Source organism: Lynx canadensis, chromosome E2 (assembly GCF_007474595.2).
Source record: "Lynx canadensis isolate LIC74 chromosome E2, mLynCan4.pri.v2, whole genome shotgun sequence".
In the NCBI taxonomy this organism is placed as follows: domain Eukaryota; kingdom Metazoa; phylum Chordata; class Mammalia; order Carnivora; family Felidae; genus Lynx; species Lynx canadensis.
In genome coordinates, this window is record NC_044317.1 from 12,777,767 (window position 1) to 12,800,755 (window position 22,989).

A 22,989-nucleotide genomic window follows, 5' to 3' on the forward strand; every position below is an offset into this window, starting at 1 on the left:
TTCTGTGTCCTCAGATTAGCTCTGGAAAGGACTACAGAAAAGTACATGGGAATTTCTCTGTACTTTCTCAGGCCGTCTAAGCCTGAGTTTAGACTCAGAGTCTAAACTCTGTTTACGTAGTTTACTGAGTTTACTGCCTTAATCAAAACTCTGTTTTTCCTCTTCTGTAACTCCTTTACCCATGACCAAAAAAATGCTTCACAGGCCTAAAAGCTACTCATTAAGTATTAGCTTTTCTCCTCCCATTCACTAGCTCTCCCCTAAAGTTGACATTATGATGTGGACAGAATTAAGCATCTATTGGTCTGATTTGGAGAAGCTGCAGGCTCATTGCCTTAATCCATTGTCTCCAGAGTCAGAGTTAAATGTCAAGTTTTTTAAGTTGATAAGCATATTCAGGTAAACTAAAAATGGAACTGCCTTAGCTTGCATGGGAGGAAGAAGAGTAACAGTTTTACTGGAAAGGAAGTCGAGTGAGGGATTTTGTTTATCTTGCCATTTCCTGATCCTATTGAATCTAGTGTATCAGATAGGATTGAATTTCACACTTAGAAAAAAAGTATTGAGTGGAAAGTTGTGAATTGCCTGGTGATAAGCTACAGCCCTTATTTTCTCATTTCAGCCTGGGCGTGTTAGTGCTGAGTCTGCTGTTGTAATGTTGCGCATCTTACATAGCTGTCTTGGCCTCTTTGAGGTAGAACTTAAATCTTCTGTGCCAAGGTCAACAGACTTCTACAGATTGACCACTGTGTGTTCCTGAAGAACAAAATTCAGGAATATCTTTTAACTTTATAGGCTGGACCCTGTCTTATACCGCAAGTGCCAGGGAGATGCATCTCGTCTTTGCCACACCCATGGTTGGAATGAAACCAGTGAACTTATGCCTCCCGGAGCTGTGTTCTCCTGCTTATATAGACATGCCTACCGCACGGAGGAACAGGGCAGGAGGGTATGCATTCAATACTGACTTCATTTCTTCTTATCAACCATTTGTTTTTTTAGTTAGTTTGTTGTATTGTGCTGACTTCTGTCATTGTAGGAAACTTTGTTTATTAGTATATCTGGCAGGGAGGGGTTGCTGCACTACTAGAAACTTCCATTTTTCAGTGACTAATCATAGAGTTGCTTCACCAGCTTCTTTCCGTCTGATTTTACATTTTCAGCAAAGTAAGTCAGGGGACATTTCCAGTTTTTTCTTTAAATTACCAAAATCTTTTTTTTTTTTTTTTTACATTGATTTATTTTTGAGAAACGGTGAGACAAAGCGTGAGCGGGGGAGGGGCAGAGAGAGAAGGAGACACAGAATCTGAAGCAGGTTCCAGGCTCTGAGCAAGTGGTCAGCACAGAGCCTGATGTGGGGCTCGAACTCACAAACTGTGAGATCATGACCTGAGCCAAAGTCGGACGTTCAACTGACTGAGCCACCCAGGTGCCCCTAAATTACAAAAATCTAAATGACAAATAGACAAATATTGCCACCCTAATTTTATTTAACTTTAAAGTTCCATTAGAAGCTCTTAACCAGGATACAGATGGTTTTTAGACTTATTGTGAGTTTAGGTAAATTTGAACTTAATGTTCCTGACCCAAGTGTGTGCCTTTTCCTGAACTGGAGCCCGCATTCTACTCTACATTCATAGAGTAATAGCAGATTAGTTCCGCTAAACAAAAAACTCTAACCTAACCTGAACAAATCCGGTTCACTTTTTATCAGAGTATTTTGAGAAAAGGATGTTGTCTCAATAGTGTATTAGAAAATATTGAATGTATAATCTCATTCCTAGAGATACAGGCTTTTAGAAGTCTGCTAGAAAATTTAATCCTTATTCTGGAAGAGATTTGAGGTATAAAGTTTATATAAATTACTATAACGTTCTCTGTTAGTTTCCTGACAACAGATATCCTTTATCTAGTGCTTTTTTGTTTTGGTTATGGTGCTTTTTTATTTTAATGTTTATTTTATTTTTGAGCGAGAGAGAGTGAGTGTGAGCAGGGGAGAAGCTGAGAGCGAGGGGGACAGAGGGTCCTAAGCACGCTCTTCGCTGACAGCACCAAGCCCCATGTGGGGCTTAGACTCATGAACCATGAGATCATGAGGTCATGACCCAAGCTGAAGTCGGATGCTCAACCAACCAGGCACCCTTGCTTCTGGTACTTTTAAAGTATTTTGCTTGTTCTTTCTCATACAGCTTTCACGAGAGTGCCGAGCAGAAGTCCAAAGGATCCTACACCAGCGTGCCATGGATGTTAAGCTGGATCCTGGCCTTCAGGATAAATGCCTTATCGATCTGGGAAAATGGTGCAGTGAAAAAACAGAGACTGGACAGGTAGCTCACATAGCCACCTATTTATCTTATAGTAGTAGTAATAATCATCATCATCATCACAATTAACATTTTATATAGAGTACAGACCATAAAATACAATCTTTATTTTTGTTACATTATTCAGTGTCCTCTTCATAAGAAATCCTAAGGAAATTTTTCTCTTTGGTCTCTGTGGAAGGAATAATACTACTTTTCCTAAGCCGTTGGTTTGTTTTTATATTATGGTTACTGTATTTTGTAAGCGATTATTTTCCCCCTTCGTGTTGCCTCTTAAAAAGCCTGGAGCCAAAGGTATGACCTGCCTCTAGCAAGTATATGAGATTTTGTGGTAGGCTTTTGTGTACCAGGTTTGCTGCTAGCTCCATCCCCCCTTCTTTACCATATTTTCTTTTTCTTCCTATTTTTTAACTCATTCTAACTTTATTTTATATTGCCTTTTTTTTCTCTTCTCACTTTTATAAGGTACGTTAAGTCCTTTCGAGAGAAGGCAGTGTATAAATATAAACAATTCTAAATACTGGCATACATGAATAGCATGCATGCCATCCAGTAGTCCTATAAGGTATGTAGGAATGGGAATTATCTTTTCCATTTGGTAATTGACAGAATTGAGACTCAAGAAGTGAAGGAAGTGTACTGACTTCCTTTCCTAATACTCAGGTGTAATCCTAACCAGACATCTGGTCCATTGTGTCATAACCTCTCCATACCGGAAAGCATAGAGAAGCAGCAGCCCCCAGAACTACATGCATGCTGTGAATGGTTCCTAACGATTTTGTGCCTGCTTTAAAAAAATAGAAAAGCTACATTACTGCTTTCTAGCAGATTAAGTTAGAAGGTAGTGTGTCCTCTGTGGTGAGGAGTAAGTCCTTGTCTAAAGCTCCAGTAATACTAGAACAAAGTGTGAACTCAGGTTTCCAGGTTCCATTTTTACTACTCCAGAACATCCTCTGGGATTAAACTATTAAAAACTTACCCGTGCAGGAATTGGGTATGTTTAAGAAGCAACATGGCTCACTATTCAGATCTGCTCACCCTGGGAATGCCATTTTCAGCAGGCTGCCTCCTGGGCCTGCTGCAGTTCTGTCAAATTTATTGTTAGAAAACGCTTGCAGTTCAGCTTTCTGCTGCCTCTGTCTAATGAAACAAAAGATATGGTCACATGGAATCCCAGAAAACAGTTTCTTTCCATACCCCCTTTGAAGTAACAGTGAGAAAGCTATGCTGTGTGGCAGTCCATTGCTGTGAAGCTTGGCTCAGGAAAGGATTCTATGACTGGGATTTTTCCCTTAGCCATTTATCTTACTCCTGAGGTTTTACGCATTTTCCTTTAGGGATTCCCCACCCCACCCCCGCTTTCTGGGCATTGTATAATTCCTACACCCCCCTGCTCATCCCTTCCTATTCTAATTCCAAAACAGAGACTCTTGCAAAAGAGTAAGTTAAACTTGATCCTTTAATAGAGCCCTTTGCTGAGAAATAGCTGTTGATATGCTTTGGGAAAATGAGCTTCTGTTCTACTTAAAACCTCTATGTTTCTAAAGGGAATAGTCATGGAATGATACTACGAGGTCTCTCCAGGTCAGTTTCCAGAGCCTAGACGAGATAGTGTTTAGATGTCCAAACCCTAATGTGCTCACTTGCTTTGCAGTTGTCCTCAGGATCTTTCTATGTGGGCCAAGGTTAGAATCCCACATTTGACTTGCAGGAGCTATAAGTTCTATGCTGTGTTTTGGATCCTGGGTCCCAGCCTACTTTGCTCATGAAAAGTCTTAAAATATTCCATGTCTTTCCCTGTAAATCTGTTGGTCGTTGATTATTATTGGTGCTCAGATTTAAAATGGGAGCAAAGGTGATCAAAACATAGGTTAAAATTGAATGGCAGGTTGTTGATAGAGTGGAATAAAGGCCTGATAAAATTTTTAGACTCTGAGGACGTCTCGACATGGATTCTTGTTGGACTTACTGATTGGGCCTTCTGGAGGATTTGCATGGCTATTGTAGCCCCTTGTGACCCTCTTAACTACCCTTTTACATCAAGTACTTATTTTTCAACAATCCCAGTTTGGGGACTCAAATAAAGCTTTAGTGTTCTGTTCAGTGAAATAGTTTTTAAAAGGAAAGATAAGGAGGACCACTGAAAAGGAAGTAGTAGACCCTGTTCTCTCTGCTTCCCTTGTTCATTTATATAATTGACACATGCCAAGGGATTGCTTTCTTACTTGCAGGAGCTAGAGTGCCTCCAGGACCACCTTGACGACCTGGCTGTAGAGTGCAGAGATATAGTCGGCAACCTCACTGAGTTAGAATCTGAGGTAAGCAGTCTGCAGCTTGTAGATGGCGGCAGCCCTGTCAGCAACCTGTCCTCTGTTCTCAGGCTTGCTGTTTTTCAGCCCCCGAGAGTGTCACTTCTCTCCGCTGGCTTTACCAAGAAGTGTTTTGTTTTGTTTCCTAAACCCCTCTCCTCATTTCTCCAGAGAAATAGCCCATACGTGTAGCCCTTTGGTTTTCTTCATAAATTAGAATTATCACAGTGATTAGACCAATCTTTTCCCTGGCCTTTAAGAAAAGCTAGCAGCTGTGCTTCAGATCTCTCAATCACGTGCAAGACCAGTCCGAACATTCCCGTTCCTGTTCTCTTACCTTAGCTCTTTCGGTTAGGTCATCTGGTAATGTTTGTGTCATCATTAAGAAAATAAAAGGCTGGGATTTCCACTTAAATGTGGAAGATTGAATACACGTGTTTATCCGTGTTTCATCCTGTAACTCACTAAAATATTCAAAAAGTAATTAGAAAGTCTCATAAGCAAGAAATACTATTTAGAAATACAGCATTACTGGGGAAGGAGCAGATAAAAATGTTAAAATGGTCTTGTGGGAGCAGAAATCAGGGAAACGGGAAATTGCTATTTTTTTTATCATAAGCCTTTTAGAACTGTTTGAATTGTCAAAAGTATCAATGCGTACAATTACGTTGCTCAGCTAGTCTTTTTTTTTTTTTTTTTTTTTTTTTTTTTGCTTTCTATTTTTCAAAAGTTTATTGCTTTCTTTCATCTTCTGTCATCTCCCTTCTCCAATTTTCATTGTCCTTATGGGCTTTTGAGGACATTCTGGGGTGTGTCACTCTTTAAAGGAAGATATTATTTCAGCAGCTAGTGCTGCACAGAGGTTGCTGTCTGCTTAAAGGCATTTGTGTATGTTCCCCAGAGGCAGTGGTTTGTCGTCTGTTTTAGGAGCTTATAAACTAAAGACAGATGTCAGTTACCCACATTTTCATTTTGAACTGCTTAGCCATTTGGAAAAACTCCAAAGGCTAAGCACTAGGATTACTGTTAAATGTTTTATTTTTTGTACTGTTCTTAATTCTGCCTTATCTTTTGCTCAGGCCCAAGGGGTATCTGCCTCTAGAAAACCTTGCCTTTCAGAATATAATGAAGGAGCAATTCTCTCTGTGCTGTGGCTATCTAACCTAAAGACCAGACTAGCTTCCAGATGGACACCTTAGATTATGGCGATGGCAAATGCCCATCAGTTGCTACTGAGTCAGAAACACAAACTTGCCCTGCTTCCTAAACTACTGGCTCTTTCTAAAGCAGAATTATTAATATGTTTAATCTCCCACAGGATATTCAGATCGAAGCCTTACTGATGAGAGCCTGTGAGCCCATAATTCAGAACTTCTGCCACGTAAGTAATGTCTGGAGAAATGGATTCAAAACAAAACCAAATTCACTGGGACTTTGTGTGTTGCACTAACTTCCTTGTCTTCGGCATACATTACTCCTGAGTGATCATCAGATTGACGAATTAAAGTGAAAAATGTAAACAAAATCAAGAGACGGGTGCCACCATCCTCAGAAACCTTATTTGATTATCATTGGTAGATGACCTGGTATGTGGTTAGTGGCAGTTGTGGAGATGCCCTTTACAGGGGGCAGGGGGAGGCCCTCCTGAGCATAGCTGTGTTGCCACCAATACATCAGCCTGGGGTTTGTTAGCATTAATAGTAGCTGCACCTCCCGACTCTCTTCTTGTAAATTAAATTAATTCTGTTATTTTGAACTAGCTAAATTACAGGGGTGAAACCATGCAGGAACCAGGAAGCAATGTTGGGTGTGATGCTGAAAGCCAGCTGCTGGCGTCATGTAGGGGAAGGAGTAAAAACCCTGCACAGTACATGTTCTTGTCGGAGCTTCATGCAGGGCGGCTTGCTATGCCAATACTGATAAACACTGATAAACATCCCTTGTAATTTCGCAGGCTTATTTTGGTATAATTTATGAGGCATCTTGTTGGTGAAGGCTCTAGAATCAGTCTCGTTTTCCATTTTTCTATGAACTAGGGTGCACGATTTGTTCACTAATTGTTATAGAAATGAAATGTAAATGTGCACTGCCTTCCCCAGGATGTGGCAGATAACCAGATAGACTCTGGAGACCTGATGGAGTGTCTGATTCAGAACAAACACCAGAAGGATATGAATGAGAAGTGCGCCATTGGAGTTACCCACTTCCAGCTGGTGAGTAACACCAGGCAAATCCTGACTGTCTTGGCTGCTTGGATGGCTCTGAATTCTTTCTCTTCCAGAGCATCAGGGCACCTCTTCTGTGAGAAATCTTTTTTTTCCAAATATATGTCCTCTCTGGTCCTCAAAAAATACGGTCTTTTCCACTATGGCCAGGCACGATGGTAGGCTCTAGGAATGCAGTGCTAAATAAAGATGGAGTCTGTACCCTTAGGGAATAGAGATGAGTCACATTGTTTGCTTTTCATAAGATACGTTAACCTTTGCTTGCACAGCAAGTATGAGTGGGATCTGCTGTTTTGTCATTGTTCAGTGCAGCAGCCCAAATGTCTATCAGCGTACTGAACTTTTAAGCCTTTTTTTTTCTTCTAAATCGTACTACCCAGGTCTGGCATCCACATAAGGTTAAACTGTACTTTTCACAGTTACACATGTCTAAAGAAAGTGTTTCTGGTAAAGCAAGCACTTCCTTCCCGGGAGGATGGAATCTGTCATCTGTATAAAATTGATCTCTTCCCAGGGCCTATGGGCTACGTGGCTGCCTTTACCAAATGATATTGAGGGCCTCTGGAGTGTGGGTACTGGAGACAGTGGGCAACAAACCCTGCCCTTGTCTGTTCTGTGTTCTAGTAAGAGAAAGACACAAAACACGTTTACAAATAAGTACAGAGTCTCAGGTGGGCTAGAGCTGCATAAGGGCTAGAGGATGAAGGAGAAAGGGGACTTGAGAAGGAGATGTTTGGGTAGAAATGCTGAGGAGGTAATGCGCGGACCAGGGAGGATCTGGGAGAAGGGCTTCGTGGCAGAGGGAGCAGCATGATTGGAATGGCAGGAACGCCAGGGTACCCTTAGCAGAGGGAATAACGGGGAGGTTGGCAGGTCACGAAGTCTGAGATGGAGAGCAAGTTTCACAGGGCATGGAAGGCAGGCTTCTGCAGTCTCTGTGCAATCAGCCAGCACTGCCAATCGGAACTTGCCACAGAGCTGCTGATTTTCTTTCTCATCATCTTTTTCAGGTGCAGATGAAGGATTTTCGGTTTTCTTACAAGTTTAAAATGGCCTGCAAGGAGGATGTGTTGAAACTTTGCCCCAACATAAAAAAGAAGTATGTAACGTTTAATTGATTAATTCTGCTTCCCTAAACTCTGGACAAATGTCCTGTGTACCGGTAGGGTTAGCCTTGGAGGCCTGCACACTCCCTTGGTAGTACGGCCATGCACTTGGGCTGTGTGGCCACATGATCTTTGTGGCTGCCTGCAGCCACAGAGGACGGTGGTGGTTCTGACACAGAGAGCCTGGAGGCTAAAGGGGCGATTTTAATGTTCCCAGGTTCAGGCTGTCTGACTGAAGAGGCAGATTTAGATTGTTACTTAGAGAAGCCAGTTATAGTATGAATAAGAGGTTAACTGCCTCCCAACATCATTCCATTATGTTAACTCTTCGGGAGAGCAGCAGGGGCTTTTACTGAATTAGAGGTCTAGTTTGGAAACAAAAACTTTATTCATTTATGAATTCAGTCTCAGGGCGCCTGGGTGGCTCAGTCGGTTAGGCGTCCCACTTTTGATTTTGGCTCAGGTTATGATCTCACAGTTAATGAGATCAAGCCCCGCATCGGGCTCTGCGTGGACAGTGCGGCGCCTACTTGGGATTCTCACTCTCTTTCTCTGCACCTCCCCTGCTCACACTGGCTCTCTCTCAAAAATAAACATTAAAAAAAAAAAAAAAAGAATTAGGTCTCAGTGAAGACAGTGATGGGCTTTTACAGCATGGCTGCCTGAATTCCTCCATCTTACTCTTTGCAAAGGCATGTTTCTAGAACGCATGTCTCTCCCTCATATAAATCAAGTTCCCATTTTGCTTAAGGTTCTGTACCTCTCAAGAATGAATTTCACAGCTCATCAAAGAAAGACACAGTCTAGAGTTAAGAGCAGCATTCCTCTCTGGTCTCACGTTTTTAGCAAAACAGGCATTGAACTGTCCTTACGTCCCCTCTGTGGCCTCCCTACCTGTCAGGATTGTAGTGCGCCTTCAGTCATTTGTGACATAGAGAGTCAGGTTACTGCTTTTAGCGCTTTTAACACAATGAGACTTCTAGAAAAAGCATTCAAAAACGTGGTAAAGAGGGTCAGGCATTCTGGAGTGTTGATGTGGCCCCTGCCCCAGCTCAGCCCCTGGCTCTCTGCCCTCATGTGGCTCCAGCCAGTCTCAGCCTTCTCCTTTCCTTGGCAGGGTGGACGTGGTGATCTGTCTGAGCACCACTGTGCGCAATGACACTCTACAGGAAGCCAAGGAACACAGGGTGTCCCTGAAGTGCCGCAAGCAGCTGCGGGTGGAGGAGCTAGAGATGGTAATGCCTCATAGCACAGCCTCTGGTCCCAGAAACAGAGGCGGGTCTGGAAAGTTGGGTGAAGGGTGAGGGCAAATTGAAAGGTTTTAGCCATTATTATGATTGTTAAGATTTGGAGCCTTGTGCTCAGATCTTACCATGTGACAGCTTCTTGCTTCACTTTTCCTAACCGATAAAGTATTTTTACCGCATGTAACTGGAAGCTCACTATAGGACAAGCTGTAAGCACATGATACAGTCCGTGCATCAGTAATGCCCTCAAGGATCAAGGGTCTCTCCCTGTTTGCTTTGCTGTTCATGGCACCAGCTTCATGGTAAGGCTGCTTCCCCTCACCATGGCTACCTGCAGCGGCTCTGGCCTCCTGCTCCACGTCGTCTCCAGCAGGAAAGTAGAACAGGAGAGACCTCCTCCCTCCCCCACAGCCTGTAGCCAGATCCTTCCCTCAATTTGCTCGTGTCAGCTGGAGATCTGTGCCCACTCCCTGACCCACAACAGTCTCCAGGGGAATGCCATGCCCTGAAGAGCTTACAGATCACGAGGTACAACAGTTACTGGCAAGTCGAATGCAGTGTGCGCTCTAAGGGGAAACTTATGTTGCTTTTGAGGTTAAGCTAAACAGCTAAAAATGCTTAGTATATTCTGTATTGTGAATTCTACTTATTTCACTTCAGTCTAAATAAAAACTAAAAACTAGTAATGAACACCAAACACCAGTAATATTGCAAAAGTTACATTACCAGATTTTCATGTAGGGTGGGAGTGATTCAGTGGTAATTATGTGTTAATTGGAGCTCTCCTCGATATCCTAGTGTAATTGAGACTTTGGGTCCCTAGCATTGGACCTCACTCTTTCAATAAAACAATAATAAAAGTAGAACCCTACATTTATATAATGCTTTAATTTCCTGAAGTGGTTTCCACATCATATTATCTTACTTCATTTCACAGCAGTCCTGCGAAGGGGCCGGGTAGGTGGCAGCATTTTGTTTTGCAAAAAAAGTCCAAGGCCATCTAGCTAGTTAGTGCAGAATTGAAACTAAATCCCAGCTCTCCTTTTACTGCGGTGGCCCCACTGCTCCTATTTTGCTGTGTAAAGGTTGTGGTCACTAGACGAGATCTGGTCAGTATGTGAATATGTAGAACATTTGACATCTCCAGTTTCGAGTAACCTCACTTTTCCATGCTGGCCCCCTCCCATACAGACAGAGGACATCCGTCTGGAACCAGATCTGTATGAAGCTTGCAAGAGTGACATCAAGAACTACTGTTCCACTGTGCAGTATGGCAATGCTCAGGTAACTGTCTGTTTATATTTTTTAATTGTGAAACTGTGAAGGTAACATTTTGGGACACCTAAGTGGCTCAGTCGGTTAAGTGTCTGACTTTTTATTGCAGCATAGGTCATGATCTCATGGTTCGTGAGTTTGAGCGCCACATTGTGCTCTCTGCTGGCTGTGAGGAGCCTGCTTGGGATTCTCTCTCTCTCTCTCTCTCTCTCTCTCTCTCTCTCTCTCTCTCTGTCCCTCCCCAACTTGTGCGCTTGTGCTCTTTATCTCTCACTCTCTCAAAATACACTTGAAAAAATTTTTTATTGTTATGTTTATTTATTTAGAGAGAGATTGAGAGACAGAGTGTGAGGGGGGAGGGGCAGTGAGAGAGGGAGACACAGAATCCGAAGCAGGCTCCAGGCTCTGCACTGTCAACTCAGAGCCTGATGTGGGGCTCGAACACATGAGTGTGAGATCATGACCTGAGTCAAAGTTGGACGTTCAACTGACTGAGCCACCCAGGCGCCCCTCAAAATACACTTTAAGTTAAAAAAAAAAAAAAAGAGCGGGGGCGCCTGAGTGGCTCACTCGGTTAAGTGTCTGACTCTTGGTTTTGGCTAAGGTCATGATCTCACGGTTCATGCGTTCAAGTCCCACATCAGGCTCCACACTGACAGCACAGAGCCTGCTTGGGATTCTCTCTCTCCCCATCTGTACCCCCCCCCCCACAATCTCTCCCTGCCCTTTCCTTCATAATAAATAAATAAACTTAAAAAAAAAAAAAAAAAAGAAAATGTGAAGTCAACATTTTAGCCGTGAATTCTTTGCTGGTGGAATGAACCTCGTCACATTCTGTCCAGCCTAGTCATCCCCTCCTAAGCTTTACCAGACTTTCCCAAAGGAAGTTCCTTACCTGCATTCCTCATGTTCTCCTGTTCATTCTCTTCCCCCTTTCAGGTTAGCTTGTCCTTCTCCACCTTGTCTGCCTAAGAAGCTCTTCACAATCCTTCAAATGTCTCCTCCTCTCTGTAGCTTCTCTAACACCGTGTACCTCCAGAATTGATTATTCCCTTACTCTGTGCCTGTTGCACAAAAGTTCTTAACTGGAAGTCACATAGGAATCACCTGGGAAATCTTGTTTCTTTAACGCACAGAACTGGGCCCTGTCCTGAATTAGTATTAGTCAGGAATGAAGTACAAAGAAGTGATTTTTTTTTTTTCTTGTAATGTTCTTCTAGTGACTCAGCTACGTTTTCTAGTTCAGGGAATTGCCCTGAAAGCACCACACTGGTGCTTTAGCCTTTGAGATAGTGGCTTCATTATCGTCTTGTATCTGCTATTGCTGATGTCTATCTCACTCTCGTGTCTGTGCAGATCATCTACTCTGAATTTTCTCTTTATCTTTAATGATCCATAATTCCGCTGGCATGTAATCAGGGGTGGGTTTTTTTTTTTTTTTTTCTTTATCTTAGCTGGCTCTTTCAGTCTCAGAATTCATGTTTTTCTCAATTTGGGGAAATTCTCAATTATTGTTTTCTTCCAAATACTGCCTTGCTTTTACTTCCTTCTAGAACTCATATTAGACAGTTGGAACATCTGAATCTGTCCTCCATGTCTCTTCACTTTTTCTTTCATACTTGCCATTTCTTTGTTATTTGTACTGCATCGAGGTAATTCCTCAGGTCTGTCTCCCAGCTTAAAGATGTATTCTTCAGCTGTGTCCATTCTGTTTTTAGAGAGACTCCCAGTTGGGAGTTTTATTTTTTGTTTCCAGAATCTGTTACTGGTTCCTCTCATAACCATCTGTTCTTGATTCTGGTTTACCATTTCTTTCTGTATTGTTCTGAGGACATTAAATATATTTTTTTAATTGTTCTCTTACTTTTTCCTCTCAGTTATTTGGTGATTCTTGGTTGTCCCTTGAAGATTTCATAGAAGTCTCATGACTTTATGCTACAGCTCTAGTTCCTGCAGATTCCCATCTGCTTCCCTTCTTTATCATTTATTTCATTTTTAAAAAAAATTTTTTAATGTTTATTTATTTTTGAGAGAGAGAGAGAGAGAGAGACAAAGTGTGAGCAGGAGATGGGGAGAGAGAGAGGGAGACCCAGAATCCGAAGCAGGCTCCAGGCTCTGAGCTATCAGAGCAGAGCCCGACGTGGGGCTCGAACTCACAGAGCGCGAGATCGTGACCTGAGCTGAAGTCGGACGCTTAACCGACTGAGCCACCCAGACGCCCCTCATCTGTTTTTTTTAAGTTTGTTTTTGAGAGAGTGAGAGACAGAGTGCAAGTGACGGGAGGGTCAGAGAGAGAGGGAGATACAAAATCCAAAGCAGGCTCCAGTCTCTGAGCTGTCAGCACAGAGCCCAACACAGGGCTTGAACTCACGCACTGTGAGACCATGACCAGAGCCGAAGCCAGATGTCCAATGAATTGAACCACCCAGGCACCCCTCGTCTTTTTTTTTTTCTTAGATATTTGTTTATTTTTTGAGAGAAACAGAGGGGAGGGTGGAGGGGAAGAAAGAAAGGAAGAGAATCCCAAGCAGGCTTTGCAGTGTCAGCACACAGCCTGACACAGGGCTCGATCCCACGAACCACGAGGTCACGACCTGAGCTGAAATCCGGAGTCAGATGCTTAACCGACTGAGCCACCCATTGTTTTATTTATTTATTATTTTTTGATTTGTTTATTGTAGTTGTTTATAAAAGTTTGCCCTGTGAGACTGTGTATTTATCAGGGGTAGCGACTGGGCCTCATTCATACCTGGCGTCTAATGCTCTATTCTCATGGGGTAAATGGTGAGTGGAACTGAACCTCCTAGCTTGTGCCTACTGACTAGTCAGGGATATTGCTCCCTAGAAAAGCAGAGTGCCTAATGTGTGCTCCAAAAGGAGTCTTGACAAAGAAGAGCTAGAGGACAGAAAAAACCAAGAATCTTGAGGGGGATTCCTTCCCTTTAGCCTCCAGTGCAGCCTGCTCAACTCATCCATTATTTTTATACAGTCTGGTTCACTGTTAGACCTAAAGCTGTAAATCTGCAAGCATAATTCTCCTTGGTGAGGAAATTCTGACTCCTCTTACCTTGGAATTAGGAATGGAATGAAAGAGAGGGGATGCGCTAAGAACTGAATGCTGTAGTGAGAACATATAGATTATCAATCCCTGATACATCCCTTAACTTGACCATAATTCTTATGCCCTAGATTATTGAATGCCTGAAAGAAAACAAGAAGCAGCTAAGTACTCGTTGCCACCAGAAAGTTTTTAAGCTACAGGAGACAGAGATGATGGACCCTGAACTAGACTATACACTTATGAGAGTCTGCAAGCAGATGATAAAGGTAAGGGATCCCAAAGCAGGGGCTAAGTACAGGGTAAATAAAAATAACAACATAAGCTTCTTTAAACTTTGGAGCAAATTTTATAATCTTTCCACTCAACCTGTTTTTTTTTTTTTTTTAATTTTTTTTTTTCAACGTTTTTTTTTTTTATTTATTTTTGGGACAGAGAGAGACAGAGCATGAACGGGGGAGGGGCAGAGAGAGAGGGAGACACAGAATCGGAAACAGGCTCCAGGCTCTGAGCCATCAGCCCAGAGCCTGACGCGGGGCTCGAACTCACGGACCGCGAGATCGTGACCTGGCTGAAGTCGGACGCTTAACCGACTGCGCCACCCAGGCGCCCCCACTCAACCTGTTTTATACAGAGGAGACAGTGGTTCTCGTGGTGTGGTCCCTAGCTCAACTGCATCATCACCCCCTGGAAACTTACAAATGCTTGGGCCCCACCCTCTGCCTACTGAATCAGAAACTCTGGGAGCAGAGCTAATAGCTTTAACAAGCCTTCCAGTTGATTCTGATGCACGCTCAAGTTTGACAACCATCGAGCTAAGCTAACTGACCTCACTTTGACCTAAGGCACAAGTAAATAGATACCCAGTAAATATATGATTGATTTTGAGGGCAGTTAGTGGTAGGTATGTTGAGAAAGTCACCACCAAATGTCTTGATCGTCCACCTAACCACAGTCAAAAGGCTTTTCTATTTTATATGTTCTTTTGTTTCGTATACTTCTCCAGTGAACGTTCTCTGTAACAGGCTAACTTGAGAACCTAAATGCCAGTTCCTTGTTGTATCCACATGTATAAAGAGATTTAAATTTAAGGTTCTAATACACTTAAGATAAAATAAAAGCAAATGCTTTATTAAAATAAAATGTTACTTAAAAAATAAAATACTACTTTTAAAATAAAATGCTGGTCTACTCTGGAAAACAGTATGGAGATTCCTCAAAAAACTAAAAATAGAACTACCCTACGACCCAGCAATTGCAAAACTAGGTATTTATCCGAGGGATACAGATGTGCTGTTTCGAAGGGACACATGCACCCCCATGTTTATAGCAGCACTATCAATAATAGCCAAAGTATGGAAAGAGCCCAAATGTCCATCCATGGATGAATGGATAAAGAAGATGTGGTGTATACATATACAATGGAGTATTACTCGGCAATCAAAAAGAATGACATCTTGCCATTTGCAACTACCTGGATGGAACTGGAGGGTATTATGCTAAGTGAAATTAGTCAGTCAGAGAAAGACAAATACCATATGATTTCACTCATATGAGGACTTTAACAGACAAAACAGATGAACATAAGGGAAGGGAAACAAAAATAATATAAAAACAAGGAGGGGGACAAAACAGAAGAGACTCATAAATATGGAGAACAAATTGAGGGTTGCTGGATGGGTTGTGGGAAGGGGGATGGGCTAAATGGGTAAGGGGCACTAAGGAATCCACCCCTGAATCATTGTTCCACTATATGCTAACTAAATTGGATGTAAATTTTTAAAAATTAAATTAAAAAATAAAAAATAAAATAAAACGCTGCTTTTCACTCTTTCAGATACCAAATAGAATTGTGAAAGTTAGAAATGTCTTTAGTTGACCCTGGTAGATTTGAGTCCTGTGTAAAAGCTGAAATGCCAGGCTCTGATCTGAGGGAATTTTGTAAGATTTTGATGACTTTTGTAAAAATCAGTCATCAACTTATATTAAGGTATCCGTAGGCTGTAATTAGCAGATACACTATTGATTAGCAGATAGAGGTAGAATTTATTGTTAGTCCAAAATGGATCTCTGACTTCAAGGACACTAACAAGTGTACAGGGACTAGCCCCACACCGTTTGGTAGCATTATAGCCCCCATAGTTAAAAGATGAACTAGACAGGTCCTTAACCCACATTCCTGTTCACATTGTTCAGTGGGTAATTTTTAAATTTCCCATTGGGATTGGGTGGATATGGCTTGAGGGCTACCTGGCCACCTGGTACAATGTTATGTTTTTACTTTAACAGTGTTTAAGATCATGAGATGCCATGTAATGTAACATAGCCATGCAGGTACAGAATCAATCCTGTGCAAAATAGGAAACAGTGAGGGTAGTAGGGAGAAATGTGAGAGATATAGTAGAGACTCGATAAAAGGAGAAGTGGAGTCTGGGTGTTTATTCAGGCTTAGCTGTTTCTCTTGTACCAAGTGATATCTTCAAGCTGATTTTGTCATTAGCTCACCAGTAGGTGGAAGGGTGATGCAGATGATGTTCATTGCCATATTTGGATAACTGCGTTTGTAAATCTTTGTTTCTTGCAGAGGTTCTGTCCAGAGGCAGATTCCAAAACCATGTTGCAGTGCTTGAAGCAAAATAAGAACAGTGAATTGATGGATCCCAAATGCAAACAGATGATAACCAAGCGCCAGATCACTCAGAACACAGGTAACATCATGGCTTGGCTTTCCTGGTTCCATTGAATGTGGCTTAAATGGAGCTGAGTCGACATATATCTACCTAATTAAACTACAGATATTTTGTTGCCTGTGGATTTCAAGGGAAGAGTCTGGATCTAGTAAGGAAAATAACATATTCTTCCTTCAAAGAGTATTTGGCAGAATGAAAGTCATAGGAAAGATGAGACAGAGGAAGTCAAGGCTGGAGTTCTTTGAAAAGTCTAGAGATTTAACAAAACTTCATGCATGTGGCAGGAGACTATATGGGTAATGTTTTTTTAGAACAGAGAAATTTCAGCTCTGAGTTGCAAGACCTTATAACATAGTGGGCAAGATGAGTCCAGTATTCTCAGTGCTTTCTCAGTGTTTTCCAAAGCATCTGTTATGGGGAAGGTTGGTGATGGCTGAGTGGTTTTTTTGAGAACTACTAAAGAATACTGGTACCAGCAGACCCCACAGACGTGCTGCAAGGTAGAATTCCTGGGGTCTCTGTGTCCACATCTACCCTTTCATTTAATTATATTGCTGATTAAAAGCAGTGTAGTCAGGACTCTTGGGTGGCTCAGTAGGTTGAGCATCCACCTCTTGATTTCAGCTCAGGTCATGATCCCAGGGTCTTAGGATTGAGCCCCGTGTTGTGCTCCACGCTGAGCCCACGTGGAGCCTGCTTAAAATATTCCTCCCCTCTTCATCTCCCCCCCCCAAAATAAAAAATAAAAACGTGCACCCAGAAAAAATTTTTTTAATTTAAAAAATAAAAACAGTGTAATGAATGCTCGGTAAATGTTTAGCACATAAACAAATCAGTAGTTTATTTGTGGTCATTGATGTAATATGTACCCTTTTGAAAGGTAGATCTTGAAGATTTTTGAATCCAGGTGGAATATTTTATCACATACTGACAACTTTCCACTCTAGATTACCGCTTAAACCCTGTGCTAAGGAAAGCCTGTAAAGCTGACATTCCTAAATTCTGCCATGGTATCCTGACTAAGGCCAAGGATGATTCGGAACTGGAAGGCCAAGTCATCTCGTGCCTCAAGCTCAGATATGCTGACCAGGTAAACAGTCCTGGGCTCTCTGCAGAGGTGTGTTTATAGAGGCCCCTCTACTCCTGGCAGGTTTTTCTTTGGAAGCCCCTAGCTTACTCCTACTTTCCCAAGACCTTTTTCGTACCTTCCCAAACCAGGGACCAAATAAAAAGCTCAAGCTGTCTAATAGGCTGATGAACTCTCCTTTTGTCACATGTAGCGGCTCTCTTCGGACTGTGAAGACCAGATCCGGATTATTATCCAGGAGTCTGCTCTGGATTACCGACTAGATCCTCAGCTCCAGCTACACTGCTCAGATGAGGTAGGATTTGGGTCTGAAGCTGGTTGTGAACAGAGCTGGTCAGAGAAGTGTTTATTGAAGAAAAGTTCTGTACCGTCTTTCCCTTTAGCCCTGAATCCAGGGCCCATCTTCTGGACTTTTCATTGTTTGAATTTCTGGTTCCCTGTGACACTGAATTAGACTTGACATTCATCCTATCACTATTGAGTGTTGGTTCTATATTTCTCTGTTGTATTAGAGTGTTCTTTTACTATATCTGTCTCCGTATAGTTCTTCCTTCTCCTTATTCTGATGCTCAACCTAGAATTCCCCAAGACTTGCCAGAAAGAGAAAGTGCTCCTGGGGTGCCTGGGTGGCTTAGTTGGTTAAGTGTCCGACTTGAGCTCAGCTCATGATCTCACAGTTCATGGGTTTGAGCCCCACATTGGGCTCTGTACTGACAGTTTACAGCCTGGAGCCTGCTTCAGATTCTGTGTCTCCCTCTGTCTCTGCTCCTCCCCCACTTGCGCGCACGCGTGCTCGCTCGCTCTCTCTCTCTCTCTCTCTCTCTCTCAAAAATAAATAAATAAATGGTAAAAAAGTGGGGGGGGGGAAGAAAGTGCTCCTATAATAGCGCTAAAGAAATGCCTGTCTTTGGACTTTGACTTCCTAGCTAGAAAAGCCCATGTGGAGAACTGTGTTCGACATATGTCAGTTTTAGGGGTTCATAGCTGAAGATTTTTTAAAGATGCTCACTCACAGCTCCCAAGGAAGACTTAAGTTTTTAATCTTTGGTGTGGACTGTGTTTTAGAACCTGTGTGTGTGTGTGTGTGTGTGTGTGTGTGTGTGTGTGTTGCCAAGTTGTGAGTTGAGGTTGACTCTGAACCTTTATAAATGTCAGCCATTTGCTTTTAGTATTTCACTTGGCTATGTAACCTTCCTCCTGTGGAATCAAGGAGTAGCCTTCTTTGTGACCAGTCCTGGGACACTCTGACTCAAATGTCAGGGTTGACAGCATAAACGTCAGTATACTGACTGGTTTTTGACTCTGTGTGCCAGTCTTTGTGACAGTGAATGGAGCCCAGCATCTCATCCAGGACAGGGGGCGGGGCGTGAAGTCCACTAGGAGACTGAGGAGACATCCAGACCATATGGGAGGGTCACCAAACCTGCAGGTTTCAGAGACAGGGTTTCTGGTGACAGCAGAGATGTGTTTTGTGTGTCTCTGGAACAGATCTCCAATCTGTGTGCTGAGGAAGCAGCTGCCCAAGAGCAGACAGGTCAAGTAGAAGAGTGCCTCAAAGTTAACCTGCTCAAAATCAAAACGGACGCATGTAAGAAGGTAATACCGCCAGTGGCCTTGTTTCCCTGCCTGCTTTTCACAAAACTTTTTCTTCCCTTCTGATGCTGTAGTCTGCATATCTTAGCAAGAACATCTAAACCTTCCTTCCCGGGATTATACGTTTCTTCCCTCTTACGAAACTTTCACTAGATTCTTGACACTTAATCACCTATAACTGAGACATTCTTCCACATGTACTGATTATTTATGAACATGTCTGATCCCCATGACCAGGCCGTGGTTTAAGGCCCTGTGAGTGCAGAACTGAAAGCAAAATGTCAAGTCCAATAGTATCAGTAAAGATACTGCATTCATAAAAATCATTTCAGAAATAGCTTATAAAAATGAAGTTATCAAAACATGACTATTAAGCATACATTATCTTGGAAAATTGCAAATGAAATAATACATTTGATCTTTTTAAAAAGGCTTTGTCTTTTTTTGAAAAGTGTTTGAGTGATGTCATTTTTGAGTCACTGAATATTGTACACAGATATTTTCATCTGCTGAAATGTTTCTGATTCCACACGGCCTGAGGAATAATGGGAGATGGCTAAAAGCTAAATCCAGATGTTTTCCTTGGACTGGTTTGTCATCAGATGATCCCATTTAACTTTGAAGAGTAATATTTGAGTTTTGTTTTTTGTTTTCTTGTTTTTATTATTGTTGCTTTACAGGGCCTGTAGTCTTTCTCTTGAGAGCAAACTAATTTTTACTTAAGAAAGCACTTTTGGCCTGTTGTTACCTCCTGTTCTTTCAAGTCTAAATGGAAAGTCTGCAGAGCTGATGTCACTTCCATCATGGTTATGTTCCTCTTGTTTAGGACATCTTTAGACTCACTAAGAGTTTTTCTTGCAGTAAAAATTATGCTCTGTGAATCTTTTTTATCTTTTGAGGATAACGGAGGTAACATGAAACATTATGCAAACATTTGTCTTTGTTTGCCTGGGAGTTTTAAAACTCTGGTTTTTATTTTTTTTATATATTTTTTTAGTGTTTATGTATTTTTGAGAGAGAGATAGAGACAGATCGCGAGCAGGGAAGGGGCAGAGAGAGAGAGACACACAGAGAATCTGAAGCAGGCTCCAGGCTCTGAGCTGTCAGTACAGAGCCCAAGGCAGGGCTTAAACTCACAAGCTGTGAGATCATGACCTGAGCCAAAGTTGGACACTTAACCAACTGAGCCACCCAGGTGCCCCAAAACTCTGGTTTTTAGATTTCACATTTTCATTTTTCTTAAAAAAATAGCCGTATTATACCAACCGATATAAATACTAACATTTAAATTTTTTTTTTTTCAACGTTTATTTATTTTTGGGACAGAGAGAGACAGAGCATGAACGGGGGAGGGGCAGAGAGAGAGGGAGACACAGAATCGGAAGCAGGCTCCAGGCTCCGGGCCATCGGCCCAGAGCCTGACGCGGGGCTCGAACTCACGGACCACGAGATCGTGACCTGGCTGAAGTCGGACGCTTAACCGACTGCGCCACCCAGGCGCCCCTAAATACTAACATTTAGTATGCAACATATACAGCCCACCAGACTGCCAGAAACCCACATCTGATCTTGTAGCCCCCGCTTCGTTTAGCACATAGCTTTGATCATACTAGGCCTCCGAGTGTGGAATCATTTGCTAAAAATCTGCATTCTTTGTGTCATCACCACATTGTCCCTGTCTCAGAGTAAGTTCTGTTGTTAACCCACACCCTTCCCTCCTTGACTTTACTCTTCGTATGTAAAGTATTTGCAGATAACAAATCTGATGTATTTCCTCTATAAAAGCTTGCTCTGCGATGATTCTTCCTTCTTAGGAAGTGTTAAACATGCTGAAGGAAAGCAAAGCAGACATCTTTGTGGACCCAGTTCTTCATACAGCGTGTGCCCTGGACATTAAGCACCACTGTGCAGCCATTACCCCCGGCCGAGGGCGTCGTAAGTCACTGTTCACTCTGGCCCTCTCTGAACTACCTTGGGAGGAGCACAGACTCCTTCTGAGACAGCACTTGCGGGTACTCTGTTCTCTAGCTGCAGCACAACCACAGACAACATCCTCTGGGGGCCTGGTTGATGCCGGGACTAGGCTTTTGTGGCAGAATGAATTTAGGAATGAATAATCCTGCAGGTTTGAACTGACCTAGCCATAACCAGAGGTAAGGTTCTGATGAAAAGGGAAGGTTGAGTTATTTATCAGGGAAGCAAAACTTAACTCATGATCATGGCCTCTTCCCCCTTGGCCAAACTAGAGCAGCTTCATCAGCTCACCCAGTGGCCACACTGGGTGGATCCTGGGCAGGTAGAAGAAAGTTGTTTCTGAGCCAGACATGCCCAATAAAATAAGAAGGTTTTAAGGGTCTGTGGGCAGCTGGTCCCTTGGAAACTCAACATCATTTTTCTCCATGTTAAATCTTTGGTCCAATTTCCTAGAATGGATTTAACTTTGTGTAGCCTATACATCTGAATTCTCTGGTGATAAGGTGCCCTCCTCCCCAACCTCATAGAAATTTCTGTTCTGTACAGTTTTAGACTCTTCTCATCCCTTTTCTTTCACAGAAATGTCCTGTCTCATGGAGGCCCTGGAGGATAAGCGGGTGAGGTTACAACCTGAGTGCAAAAAACGTCTCAATGACCGGATTGAAATGTGGAGTTATGCAGCAAAGGTAATGCCCAAGAGAATCTCCTGAAGTGGCCATCTGTGTCCGTTCCCCAGATATTCCACTTGTCTTTTTGTCCTTGTTGCGAGACCAGCAGTAAGTGTATTTGGAAAGTCTGTCACTGCCCTTGGAAGCCTCCCTGGCTGTCTCTGAGCCTGCGGCCACCATCTCCTTTTGCCAGTGTCTGCAGGCTTTGCCGGGGCCACTGCTTTGTCCTCACTTGCCCATAGTCCACCGTGGAAAAGTGAGTCACCCAAAGGATGGGATAAAAGCCAGCTGTGCAAAGAGAACCGGAAATCATGCCCAGGGGAAAGCAACCAGGCTGGCCACTGTTGTCTTAAAGCTCGTTTTTCTGATTTTAGTCAGTGTTTGGCAGGAGCATATGTATGTGGGACTAGTCCCGGCCTTCGCCCTCAGCTAGGCTGAAACAGGAACGCTGATAGGGTAGAGAGACATCAGGACAGGTGAATGTGTGTGATACCCAGGCAGACTTGGGCTAGGGGAGATTTTTCCTACAAAAATGCAGCCTCAGCGAGAAGAGTAACAGTTCTTTTCATGTGCACATTGCTTTGTGGTGCGTAACACTTCGCTGGACATACTACCTCACTGAACCTTGAAACGCAGCAGGGTAAGTGGAGTGATTATTTCCCCACTTTACAATGGAGGAAACTGTGACCTGCCCAAGGTGTCTCAGCGAGAAAGTCAGGTTTCTAGGTCCACATTCTGTCACCCCACATCGGGATGGACATTGCCAGTTGCTTTAGGTTAAGAAAGCGATCATGAGGACCCCCCTGCTTCTTGGCCAGTTCCTCCTGTCACCCACATGAAAGGTCAAGGGTACCAGGCAAACAGGAAAGACCGTGACAAGTCTTCACACCTAGAAGTAAGGGAAATGAAGAGAAGGGATCGCAGCTGTCCAAGTAGCACATACGCCCCTCACCCCTTCTCCCGAAGGCACGAAGTTGGCTTGGAAGCCCTCCGTTAAGTGAGGCAGCGGAGAGGGGCCAAGTCAGTCTCTTCCTTCTCTCTGCTTCTGCTGGGGAGCTGCTAAACGTTGCTGCAAAGAGATTCCACTGCTTGTTTTGTGTCGACAGATGTCAGTGCTCAGATCACGTTAATCTCACTCTGCTCTACGTATGCGGGACGAGCATAGAAACAGATGTAGCCAGACATCTCTGGGCACACCCTCTCAGGCACCCAGGCTAAGTTGAGACCCAAAAGAGCAGGTCCGTGTGCACCCGGGGAGCCTTTTGGCCCTGATTCTGCCATAGCAGGCTGCATAGAGAGAGGTCCGTTCAGAAAAGCAGTGAGGCTAACTGAGAATGAAGACTGGCTAGGCTGCAGAGCCTGTGATTACAGGAGCAATGCAGTGTACTCGGTCAGCCTGAGTCATACTTTCACACTGTTTCTGATGGGACCGC

The 22,989-nt window shown here is 43.0% G+C and overlaps 1 protein-coding gene across 1 annotated transcript in view; it reads left to right on the top strand.

Annotated features, from left to right (window-relative positions):
- GLG1 (golgi glycoprotein 1) overlaps positions 1-22,989 on the top strand; it is a 152,560-nt gene that overhangs the window by 123,888 nt on the left and 5,683 nt on the right. The window contains 15 exon segments of the mRNA XM_030298555.1: positions 796-949; positions 2,190-2,327; positions 4,556-4,642; positions 5,952-6,014; positions 6,733-6,846; positions 7,869-7,957; positions 9,082-9,199; positions 10,403-10,495; positions 13,676-13,813; positions 16,129-16,252; positions 17,182-17,324; positions 17,515-17,616; positions 18,810-18,917; positions 20,729-20,849; positions 21,468-21,574. Coding sequence (XP_030154415.1) covers positions 796-949; positions 2,190-2,327; positions 4,556-4,642; positions 5,952-6,014; positions 6,733-6,846; positions 7,869-7,957; positions 9,082-9,199; positions 10,403-10,495; positions 13,676-13,813; positions 16,129-16,252; positions 17,182-17,324; positions 17,515-17,616; positions 18,810-18,917; positions 20,729-20,849; positions 21,468-21,574 — 1,699 coding nt within the window.